Below are 12,671 nucleotides of genomic sequence, written 5' to 3' on the forward strand. Positions count from 1 at the left end.
CCTCAGCATTAACACGAGCCAAATTGGATTATTTTTTAAAATCAGTCTTCCAGTTTTTAATGGTTTTAAACTCATTTCTGTGCTTTGCTCGTGATTTGAATAATAATACAACATGGGAGGAAAACAAGGGGTGTGACCACTTTTCACACGGGTTGTGGTTGATTTGGAGATTTTACTCTTGTTTTAGGTTTTATATCTATATTTACTGTCTGATGTTAAAATGTATTTATTTATTTCAACAGAAACGTAAAATGTTCGCGATGTGCTTTGACGGTCCCGCCTGTTTCCGGTCCGTCCAGGATGTTTGGGTGTGTTGATGTCAGCAGTTTAAGAAGTTTGGGGTCCCACTGTGTGTGTGTGTGTGTGTGTGTGTGTGTGTGTGTGTGTGTGTGTGTGTGTGTGTGTGCGTGTGTGTGTTGGGGGGAGGGGAGGGTCCCTGTGTCTGCCGCCCCTCCGGGCTGCGCCGGTACCGTAAAAAAAGGCGCATGTGTGTTTGCGGTTGTGTTGCCAGTTGCGCCGCATCCAGACGCGCTGCCCGCCGCTGGCTGATGCCCGCCCCCTCCCCTCCCCTCCCCTCCTCCTCTTCCTCCTCATCATCATCCTCCTTGCCATCTCCGCGTCGCCCCTCATCTTGGTGCTGTTGTGCGCAAAAATCTCCCGCGCCGGACGGAGGGGACCCAGGAGGAGCAGCCGCCGGAGCGGACATGGATGTTTAACCCGCACGCTGCTCTCCGCACCAACAACACGCTGTTTGCAGATTTTTCTTTAGATTTATTTTGGAGTGTTTGGTTTTTTTTTTTTTTCTTTTTTTGTTGTTTTTTTTTTTTAAGGATGTTGCTTTTGCCCTAGGAAGGGAGAGGATCTGCTCGATGTTGCTCTTCAGTTAATCACGGAACCAAGATGAGGATTTCTCCCTGTGGCTGGATGGTGTGGATGTTCTCGGGCTTCGCGATGGGAGCTTTCCCCAGCAGCGTTCAGATCGGTGAGTGCGGCTCGCTTGCGTGGACGTCCCGCATGCGGCTGCGGATGCGGCGGCGCTCGGGTTGCTCCTCCAGGATGCAGTCAGGAGGGTTAATGCGCTTTGTATCTGCGGGCTCAGGCGGCCACTGCAGCAGATCACAGCGGTAAACTGTGACTCTCTCTGTGTATGTGTGTGGGTCCCACTCGTCTCCCTCCAGTTTAACCACTTTGCAGCTCCTGCTGGGAGCAGAGAGGTGACAGCTTTATGGTTTCCATTAGAGAGGGAAGGGCAGCGCGTGACCTCCAGCTGTTGATCACCTCTAAAATCAGAAACAAGCCTCCAATCCTCCGAGAGGAAAAACCACAGAGAGGCTGGAGGGAAACGACGAGCCGCAACTACCAGAGCGACCCACTGGAGGGGAGAGGAGAGGTCAAAGTTCAGGGCTCGTTGCAGAGCGTCACCTCTACGGGCTGCAGCTTTATGTAACCGGTGTGCGTGTGAGTGTGCGCGTCCAGATATTTGCTTAAACCAACAATCGCAGCTTATTACCGTTAGTTTAACCGAACCGCTGCCAGATAACGCAGCTTATGCAACCTCCGGTCGGCCCAGGCTGACCTGCGCCCGCAACGCACGCACAACACGCACAACACGCACAACACGCACTCCGCTTCGCATTTTACCTGGAGGTCCAGGCTGGTCCAGGTCCAGCAGCCTCCGACATCATGACTCCGTGGATTTGGAACAGAAATGAATAATTCTATCAAGAGAAAAAATATGAAACATGAACACATTCTGTAAATGAAACATTTAGAAAATGTGACACATTAGAGCAAAATCTGGATTGTTAGTTGGTTGTTTGAGGTCGTCTCTACAGGATCCGGGTCTGTAAAACGGTCCACAGCATCACAGGTACTCCGCCGTGCATGGAGCCTCTTCAGAACCAAAGGAGGCCACTTTATTAGGCACCCCCCCCCCCCCCCCGCTCCCTGCTCTTCACATGCTCGTTAACGCCGATATCGGCTTGGCCAATCAAAATGGCAGCAGCTCAGTTCGTTGGTTCGTGCTGACGTGTCGAAGACGCAGCAGAACCAGGAAGAACCTCTCCAATGGAAACCATAACTCCCAGCAGAACCAGCGCTTCCGCCGGGATTCTCACCCACAACCCCTCAGGTTCAGAGACAGAGAGGTCTGCAGATGCGCAGGTTTCTGGTGAGCCGCTCCGGTTTTTCTGCGCTTTGCTTCGGACAGAAGATCTGGACCATCTGGGTGTTGAGAAACGAAGAGAAGCGATCGGATCTGGTTTTACCCGATCGCTAATGGTCAGTAAGTGGCGCTCAGCTGTGAAGCTAACCGGAAATGTGCTGTAAACAACCAGCCTGCACCTCCAAGAGCTTAAATATTGCTCTGACTTTAACTGCCGACACGGACTGAACGGCTTCGTTTCACTTCACCCGCTGCCATTACTAAACTGTATCTAACTACGTCACCTAGCGACGCCGAGCCGCCATGATGGAGGCCGGAAGAGAGGCATGGAAGGGACTGCCATTATTTTCCTAAATTGTTTTTAGCAGTTTATTCATGGCTACTACTTGTTTGAGTTAAGCTAACTTGTCTAGCCAACTGTAGTAGCTAGCTAGCTTAGAAACCGACCCAAAGTTTCTCCCTTCTGACGTTTTTGTTGGTTTGATCAAATAACTGACTTTGCCTAATTTCATGCCACAAAAAACAGCGTTTCCCCTTACATCAAAGCAGAATTAATACTGTACAAAAGTCTACATGCTAACCAGTTTTTTCGTGCATGCTAGGCTAAATGGTGGTGGTTTTTAGCCTGCATTAATAATTATTAATGGTTCCTTCTCCATAGTGCTGTATTTGATTGTATCTTACGAATCATGCTTATAAATTAAGTTAACATTAATCTTCTTACTTTCTAAAAAAAACGTTCACAGCAAATCCATGAATAAACCAGTGCTGTCCATCGCCGTCATCTTTCTTTGTCAAAAGGTTTATGATTGAATCAAATTTGGTTTACGTCCTTGTCTGTTTGTGCAGCTCAGCGCCCTGTAACCATTTCTACTGTGAAATCAGCAAAATAAAAGTGACATCAGGCGACCAGCTGTACGTCTTTCACCAGCTTTACAGGAGTTAGCGCTCACCTAACTTGTTTTAAGGTCTGTCATGGCTGAGTGGTTCGCTTTCTGAAGAGCCTGATGTCACAAGTAAAGAGTCGATAAGCAGACTGCAATCCTGAAACAGTTCAGAAAATCGCACACATCATTCCTCCCTCTGTACACTGATTAAAACTAAATTAAAATTCAACCAGAGGAATTAATTAAATTCAAATAGGAATTGAAATTGAGCTCAATGGGAGAAATCCCAGACAGACTCTGAAGGGAGATGAGAATCAAGTGGAATAGTGTAGTAAGGCAACGGCTGGAAAGTTTCTTTTACAAACAAACGATCTGATTCCTTTAAATCTTACATTTAATTTGAAACAATTTCAATTCTTTTAATGTATCTTAAGTCCAGCTAACATGTCTACCTAGCAAATCAAATGTAAAACTATTCTACTGGATTAACTATTGGATGTACTGACAATATTGTTAATGTCTTGAAGGTGCTACATAAACAAAGTTTTCCTTTCATTTTCAGTAAGCAGATCTAATCATTTTGATGACGGCGATAGTCTGTGTTAAATTCCCTTAGTTTGGTTATGCTTTGGGCCGGTTCGGATCAGGGGAGAACGTTTTATTTACATTATAGTTCATGTCTTTAACATTTTCTAATGATTTAATTTTTCTAGCATCGGTTTCTTGGTTGCTGCTTGTGTTCTTGGGTTCTGGACCACAGCATGATGCTGCCACCACCATGTTTCTCTGGGTTCTTCCTAACCTTTGAAGACAACTACTAGTTCCTCTTGGTTTTACTCAGGCGGATCAGAGGGAAGCGCTCTAAACCTAAATGTTGAGACTGTTAACCACTGTTACGACTGGCTCAAGGTCATAACAATAACGGGAGACCATGCAGGGATTAAAGTGCATAAAAAGGAATGTTTATTAACACAAACAACAATGGATTGAGGATGTCAGTATCAGTGGTGTAATGCAAATGCTTGGATGTGATGTATGAGTGCATATGGAATTGTTGAAGTGCAAAAACAAAGACAAACTCAAATGTGCAAAAGGAGGGGAGCTGAGGCCTGGCAACCAAACACCGCAAGCATCGAGGCAGAGTGGACGCTGATGGCGACCCAGAAGGTGGAGACAGCCAGGTTTAAATGCTCTGTGCTCCAAATGAATAAAATCAGCAGCACCTGTAAAGGGGAGGAGCACAAAGACAGACAACAAGACACCTGCAACCCAGCCATTAAGGCCCAGGGCCGTAACAACCACTGTTAAGACTTACCAGAGGGTTTCATTTTCTCCCATTGCTAATGAAACACAGAAGACAACAGGGGGTCATCTGTGCGCTCAGGTGAAACCTGAACCGAGCGTAAAGATGAGTGAATTATTCTGAGCCTTACCTTCTTCAAAGAGGTCAGCCATGAAAGACCGTTCTGACATTTAGCTTTAAATGACATTTACACTGTCCCGTCCGCGCAAATGTTGCCTTAAGTCTGAATTCAAAATATGAAACAAACCACTTCTAACACCTGTGACATTTGCACAACCACGAGCGGCTTAGTTCGGGTCTCCGGATGAAGACTGAAGCGGACGAGGCTGATCCGCAGCGCCAGGCTGACGTAGCGCTCAGCTAAGAAACAGAAACACTCAGAGGATCCGGCAGGAGGCTGCAGGAACGGCATCGCCTCATCCAGCCGAGCAACAAACAGGCAGGGACACAGAAACAGGCGTGCAGGAAGCATTAGACTCAAACTGGGGGGGAAAAAAACTTAATTATGAGGATAAAGTCAAAATAAAATGACAATGTAATCATAACAATGCCAGGGTGAAGTTGCAATATGATTAAAGAAATGGTACGATCAAGATGTCTTAATAAATCAAGGTTAAAGTTGGAATAATACAAAAAAAATCTTGTAATAATAGAATAGTCATACAATGAAAGAGTCAAAATTATTCATAGAATAGTCTAAATAATATGAGAAATATATGACACAAGAAAAAACAGTTATTACACAAGAAGAAAGTCAAATGAAAAAAGTTGAGATAATATGAGAATAAAGACATAATACGAGATTAAAAAAAAACAGAGAAAGTTTCACAACAATGAAGTCGTAGTAAAGGGAGATTTGTCCCAATCGTTCCTGCGTGTCTCTCCTGCCGCCATCCGCCTTCCCAGATGTTTAAAAGCCAGTCCGTTTTCTCCCCTCTTTGGCAGATTTTGTTCTCTCGTTGCTTCCGGTCCATTTATTCCTGCGTTTCTGTGTTTTCATTTATAATTTCCATCAGGAAGCCGCTGCTTTTCCATCATCTTCCATCGCTGGTTTTGATTTTAATCTGAATTTATCAGACTTTGGGGATAGGGCGTTGATTCTTAACTGCTTGTTTTATCGCTGTGTTTGTGATTTTGTCTTTATGAAAACACTTTTTGTTTTTAAATTAAAAATGATGCAGGGCATTTTACATGAAAATCAGCTTAAATTATTACAGGAGTCCTTAAATCTCCTCCTCCATTTGTATGAGGCAGAAGCAGAGGATTTGTGTTTCCACAGTTTAGTTTTTTTTTTTTTTTTTGCAGTTTTTGCAGTTTGTGTCGTTTCTTTGCTGCTGTTTCCTGGCTGAATGGTCTGAATGTTCTTCGTCCCGTCTGCAGGTGGTCTGTTCATCAGAAACACGGATCAAGAGTACACGGCCTTCCGCCTGGCCATCTTCCTGCACAACACGAGCCCCAACGCGTCGGAAGCCCCGTTCAACCTGGTGCCTCATGTGGACAACATCGAAACGGCCAACAGCTTCGCCGTCACCAACGCCTGTGAGTCCACAGCGTCTCCTACTGATTCAACGCACGCAGTAGAAATAACGGGCTGAAAAACGACCGTAACTCTGCTGGTTCTAGCTGCTTTGCTCTGCGTCGGGGATTTAAGTGAGCGTGTAATTAATGAGGCGGTTAAAACATTAAACTTTGTTCTGTTTTGGTTCGAAAAGCTGCAGTAAAAAAAAAGAGAATTCTGAGATTCTGCTTCTCTTAATCTTATTTCTCTCTGACGTTCACATTCAGTCGATGCTCTCCGAGGTTTGTGTTGGTCAGTTTAAGATTAATGACATGGAAAAAGGAACTTGTGACCTTCCATTGAATCTTTTTGTCCTTTTGTGCAGCGAGCAACTGATTCGGAAAAGTTATTAACATGCTAATTACTCTTCTGATGTCACAGACAGCCGTGATGGACTTGAACTGAAAATATTGTTTCTTATGGCTTTAATTCAGAGTTTAGTTTGAGTTATTTAAAGCCAGATTAGCCTAAATATGTTGTAATTTTCCTATTAACCTAAATACTGCTGCTTTTTGATACAGAAAAACTTGTATATCTTTATTGTCTTCGTAATATAATATCTCATATAAAAAGTGTCATTGTGATACATGAGATATGTTGAAACAAACAAACCTGATCAGCTTAGGATCTATTGTTTACTATCTTAGCAAGAGCTAACACCATTAGCAAGAGCTAATGCCAATAACTAGAGTTTAGGCCATTAGCAGGAGCTAACACCGATAGTTAGAGTTAATATGAAATCAAAACAGTTTGGCAGATAATAAATGGTTGCTTAAAGTGACAATGAAGCGTCTTTTTCACAATGTTTTGATCTCGATGCTAACCATCAATAGCTTGAGTTGGAAAGTGGAGCTCCGCTTTCCGGTTAGCATTTCCAAACATCAGCAGCACAAACACCGGCTTTAACGACCGGCTCTCTCTTCTTCCTCCATTTGGTCCTCCTCATCTTCATTTCTCCTCATCATTTCTTCTCTACCTTCTATTTCAAAGCGCTCTGGTTCAAATGTAAAGGACGGACCATTACTCAGTCCGCAAAGATAAGTCTTCTTTCTGGACGCAGCTAGCTTTTTAGAGCTTTTTTGCACCTAGCGTGCGTCGTCCACCCAGAATGCATTGCACCGTAAACAAAATGGCAACGTTTGTGTGACGATATTTTAGTTAAATTCATAAAAACTAAAGAGCCAGCTGGTTTCCTGTTGAAAACCAGGATCAGTTGGTCCGGGTCTGAAGAGACTTGCTTTGAATTTTCTCCTAGATGTTAGCTGCTGATGGCTGAATAAATAAACAGTAGAGGAAAACTGGGTGATTTTCCCTCACAGTTTTACTGACGCTGACGGATTTCTGCTGATTCTGCTTGTGCGTTTAGCATTTCAGATCAGTGTAGGAACATCGCAGTGAGTTTGGTTAAACGACCATCTGCTGCTGGAAGTCACAGCCATAAAGTAAAGAGTAAAATGGATAATTACGGGTATATTATCGGTGTCCTCCACCTCCCCCAAACAGAGTTAGGTTTCTGTGCTTCCATCAGCTGAGTACTGATGACGCGGCGTCAACAGCTGAGCCATGGTTGCCGACGGCGACAGGAAGACGGACCCACACCGGGCCTGGGTGTCCTAACCGCAGCAGGCGGGGATGTTCTCCCTGGAGGAGCATCGTCCTCCCTCTCTCACCCCGCTCACTCTGTCAGCGGCTGCAGGACCGTAAAACACCTCAGCCTGATGTTCCCACTATCTGCTGTTTTAAAAAATCAATGGCTAAATTAAGCAGAGAATGAAGTGGCTTCATGTTGGTGCATGGCAGGCTGCAGGCAGCTGGGTTTTACCTCGGACAGGCAGAACGGGCCGTCTGGCCGTTGTAACTCAGATCATCCAGATGGTGATGGTGGAGGGAGGGAGGATCTCCAGTACCAGACAGACATGAAAACCTCTGAAGAAGACACTGAGCACAACTTCATTCCTCACCAAATGGAAGCAAAACTCAGTTTCCCCCAGAAAACCTGCTAAGTCCACCATGTTTTTGTGTTGAAATATGTTAAATGTTGCAAACATTTGAAGTTTTATGGGATGGCATCGTAGTCTGGTATAATATTGTGTGATGTCAGTGTGCAGGTGCAGCGATGGAGCAATTGGTTCACAGCCAGTTCAATGCGTCAACTGTAAATCTAGATTCATCTACCTTTACTGTTACTGGTGTATAAACAATCCTATTTAAAATAAACTAATGATGCTAAGCCTGGCAGGGGCAAATGAAGCCGGGTGCCCGCCAGGCTGATGATTCACTGGAGGAAACCCTGCTAAAATGGAGTGGTGTCTGATTTGAACAGTTGGGGGATTTCTCTTTGGTCTTTGGCTAAACACTACAAGACATTTGTCTTGGTTGTATTTACCCAGAATGCTTTGCTTTGTAGAGGGATTTTCAGTTAACGTCACTTTGTGTCAGCAACTTTTGTACTGTACATGTCACTTGCATAAAGAAAGCAGGATTATATTATTCCAACCATTTAAACTATTTAGAATTATGCAAATAAAATGACTTACAAAGTTGCAAGTTCTTATTTTCAGTGCAGCGTCTCTGCACCGATTACTTCGTTTACCACCTGCCTTGAAGGCTGCAGCTGTATGTTTGTTTTTTTATGTGAAATTCATGGGAGTTTTTCTGTAAGGATGACCAAGCACCGTAAGAAAACCACCATGTGCTTTTATTTTGGAAGGAAATTCCCTGCAGTCAAAATGACTGCTTGGTTTTTCCTGTCATTTATCCACTTAACACATTTGGGTCATTAGGTCGATTTTGTAAGTTCCTGAAAAAAATTTCTGTATAACTGCAATAATGTAATTTTTTAATGTATACAGTAACAATAAAAATTTTTCGAAAGAAAAAAAAAAAAAATTTGGGTCATTAGGACAAATCTTATTCACTAATGTCTGCTTGGTAGGATAACTTATTTCATCACGCCATAGCTAATGTTAAAACAGCAGTGGGTAACCATGGCAACCGGGCCAGTTTAAAGGCGGGTTGGCTCTGTCTGCAGTCAGATTGCACAGAAACTGGCCATGTTAAACATCTAATCCCTTTATGGTCTGCTTCCTGCTGTTGGAGTGGTGTTGGTCGAAAACATTCGGACCAAACCAGAGTTCACTTCAAACGAACTGAGACCACGGTTTGTAGGCAATTAGCATTCACACCTCGCCAAGCAAACCGGACTGGAGTTGGATTAAGGTGAACTGGACTGGACTACTGTGAATTGACCCCGACCTCCTCTGGACTTCCTTGTCATATCAGTTTGTTTCCAACCACTTCGTGTGTTCTCGTGTAACTTTCGTCCAAACACCTGAACGTTTTAGATTTTTGCATGTTTTCAGATCCTCCTGCTGGGAGTTTTCAAGACTTCCACGCTCAGATCCTGAAATGATCCGGAGAAAACGCTTTCCCTCCACAGAACGCTACGCTGGCTTTTCCACTTCCCACTTTAATGGCTCCACATCCACTGAAAGTCGGTCTGCAGCTCATTGATTGGCCGAGCCAAATCAGAGCAGAATTACATGAGCCAATCAATGGCTGTGATAGCTCAGGGTCAGCTGGGAGTCTGAGATCGAACCCACACGGCTTGTTTTCACCCCCAGTCCTCCGTGTTACATTTCACTGCATTTCTGCTCCTCGGCTGCTGCTCGGCTCAGCCATCGGAGCCTCAGAAGGTCTGCGTGTGATCAGGGCGGTAGAGGGCAGGTAGTGGGTTAGGCCAGGGGAGGCGGTGGGATGTGGGGAGGCTGCTGTCAGGGGGGATGATGGAGATAATTGGTGGGAGGAGGAAGAGGACAAGCTAGATGTTCTCCGTGTCGCTGATAATCTTCCTGTGGACACAGACACAAATGATTTCACACGTGTTTGATTTATAACTCGGTTCACCCTGAGGTCACTACGCCTCTAAAGCAACCATTAATAAACACAAACGCTTTCATCTGCATCAGTCTTTATTTGATTAAGGAGTTTCGCTCTGTTTATCGCTGCGGAGTCTGGTAAACAGGAAGGAAAGATGTTGCCTTTCAAAATAAAAGAAGCACATTCAGAACACCTCCTCTCAGAGGAATATGTATGGATGGATGAATGGATGGATGTATGGATGTATGGATGGATGGGTGGATGGATGGATGGATGGATGTATGGATGGATGGATGGATGGGTGGATGGATGGATGGATGGATGGATGTATGGATGGATGGATGAGCTGACTGAGCAGCCTAACTGCCTCACGGTGCAGCAGAGAAACGATGAGTGACTCTCTTTAAGGCAGCCGGTCTGGGCGGCTCTCGGAGAGTCGAGTGTTTTTAACGTAAATGATGTGAGCGGCTGGAGGAAGGAGAGTTTGAGTCACAGTGATCATTCATTACAAGCCTCTGATATGCAAACGTTCTACCAGGAAGCTGGCCAAAATGGCCGCCATCCTAACAACAGGCTGACCAACATGGCCGCCATCCTAACAGGAAGCTGAGCAACATGGCCGCCATCCTAATAGGAGGATGACCAACATGGCCGCCATCCTAACAGGAGGATGACCAACATGGCCGCTCCCCAGAGAGCGAGTTGCCTTCGTCTCGTGTGCCCAGGCTGAGGCCTGATGATTGCCGGGCAGGAAGGGGTTAAGGCGTCCCTCCTCCGCGTTGCCTTGGCCTCCATTCAATCGGTGACATCTTAATGTGCGTTGAGTCATTCATATTCAGCGTGGCGCTCTGACTCACTCCACATCCAGACAGCAGGCAGCCACCTCTGCTCCTGCGACGAGCGCGGCGCGGTTTCACGTGCACGCCTCCTCTCTCCGTCTCCTCGGCCTGATGTCAGCCCTGCTGGGCTTGATTACTTCTCCTTGTTCTGCTGTTGCCGGCCTTTAAATGGCCGCCGCGCGCCCCGTTTGTCCGGACATGCCTCCGCTTGGACGGAAACGCTGAGGCCTTTTCGTCACTGGCTGCCTCTGTGCGAAACGTTGGGCTCTGGAGAAAACGAGAGGTCTGCTAATGAGAGATTAATGCAGTCAAGCAGCAGAGAAGCAGGAATAATGAGCAGATGAAAGGAAAACCTCGCAGAAAGACAAACATGTCTTCACAGAGGAAGTTAGGACTTTGCTGTCTGTCTGATCAAAACGAGCCAAACCTGTCTGCTCCAATTCAATACTTCTTTATTGGAATTGTGGTGCTGAGGTATCACTAGTACAAACCAATGTGTTGGGGTCACTACGCTACATAAATACAAAATCTTACCAAGTATTTTTGTTTAGTTTCCAGTGCAAATGTCTTGGTTCACTAGAAATGAGAAAGACTAACTTACAACTTTTCAAGAGCTTGTTTTACGTCAATAATTCCTCGACATTGATGAAAGAGTTCTTGTTCACACTAGTACTTTTCATCTGTCTTATGGAATTATTGACATATAGCAACTTCCTGTATTTTGTAGAGGTTTAAAGGAAAACATGTTTACATGTTTTGATCTGTCAGGATCTGTTCACTTCATCACTTCTTTGTTACTTTACTGACTAGAAGCTGAAGAACCCGGAAACCATCTGTTCTACACTAAACAAGGTGAATGTGCACAGATTCCAGTTTAGATAGGAGCCGTTGGCGTTCCAAAAAAGTAATCAAGATTAACCGACATCATTTACTTTCACGCCGCCGCCGTACGTTTGGTGCCGCCTTTATCGCCTCTTCGTTAGTCAGTGTGCGCAGCTCTGCTTTCCGTCTGTTCCCTTCGTTGTTCCTCCGCCTCCTGGTCCGAGGTGCTTCCGGACGGGCGTGTTTATGCGCTGTGTTCAAGCTACGATCGTTCAGATGATTGATTTATTCCGTTATTACAGCCTGAAGGGAAAGAGTTGAAGAAGCGGCTGACAGAGTGAAGATCCCTCTGTGAAATCTTCCCGCGTAGGAGCATTCAGGCTGCAGAATAATTTAGCATCTTTTAAATCAATCAGTGTTTATTTATTGACAGCTGTAACACGACGGCAACACAAAGTGCTTCACATGATATGATAAAAACCAGAGGCCATGAAAAACAAACAATCAGCTGAACTAGGAGTAGTTATCAGAGAAGGAGGAGCACCGAGAGGAAAGCATGAAGCTAAAACCTCGGTTAATATCACAGGGAGGAAACTTAAGACGAACATAGAGACAGTCATGATACTATCAAATATCGGTGAAAATATTAAAATAAAACAGATAAACTAAGTGATGAACACCAAGCCTGCTTTCATTTGACGCTTATCTGAATAGTATCCTGACATAAGCAGTGGGTGATTTGGAGAGCAGAGAATATCTTCTTAAAAATGTTTGACACCAGTAATTGGTTTCGTCCTGTTATTGCCTTGTACCGATTGGCTGCCAAACCATTCGATAAAAACAAGTGTGAGAGAATTAGACAAAATCATCAACTTTTCACACAGTCAAAGCATATCTAATTTGCAGTGGGAGTGCAGTCCCACTTTGCTTTTTTTCTTCACCTTATTATAATTTTCACTGAATGTTCTAATTAATGACAAATAATAAAAAAAAATATGTCAAATATAAATAGGTAAGTTTAAAAAATATATGCTTCACAGTGAACAATGAGGGTTGGAAACCACAGCTGTTTGTGACCATTCCAGACCGCCTCTAAAAACACCTTCAACAACATATTTTAATGGTTCCAACTGCAAATATTCCATAATATTCATTAATAAGTACAATGGAAAACGTCCTAAGGCTACTAGACAAGCTAACAGCCCTTCGCTCTTTGGAG

The 12,671-nt window shown here is 44.5% G+C and overlaps 1 protein-coding gene across 2 annotated transcripts in view; it reads left to right on the plus strand.

The window, feature by feature from the left end:
• The first annotated feature begins 613 nt into the window (after positions 1-613).
• LOC102224370 (glutamate receptor 4) overlaps positions 614-12,671 on the plus strand; it is a 92,246-nt gene continuing 80,188 nt past the window's right edge. The window contains exons 1-3 of one of the 2 annotated variants that reach the window (XM_023341954.1): positions 614-749; positions 850-982; positions 5,735-5,893. In XM_023341954.1, coding sequence (XP_023197722.1) covers positions 901-982; positions 5,735-5,893 — 241 coding nt within the window. In that variant the 5' untranslated portion in view covers positions 614-749; positions 850-900. Of the gene's footprint in view, positions 983-5,734; positions 5,894-12,671 lie in introns of both variants that reach the window. The other variant, XM_023341955.1, reaches the window with a different exon arrangement.

The sequence above is a fragment of the Xiphophorus maculatus genome, chromosome 11 (assembly GCF_002775205.1).
Source record: "Xiphophorus maculatus strain JP 163 A chromosome 11, X_maculatus-5.0-male, whole genome shotgun sequence".
Taxonomy (NCBI): domain Eukaryota; kingdom Metazoa; phylum Chordata; class Actinopteri; order Cyprinodontiformes; family Poeciliidae; genus Xiphophorus; species Xiphophorus maculatus.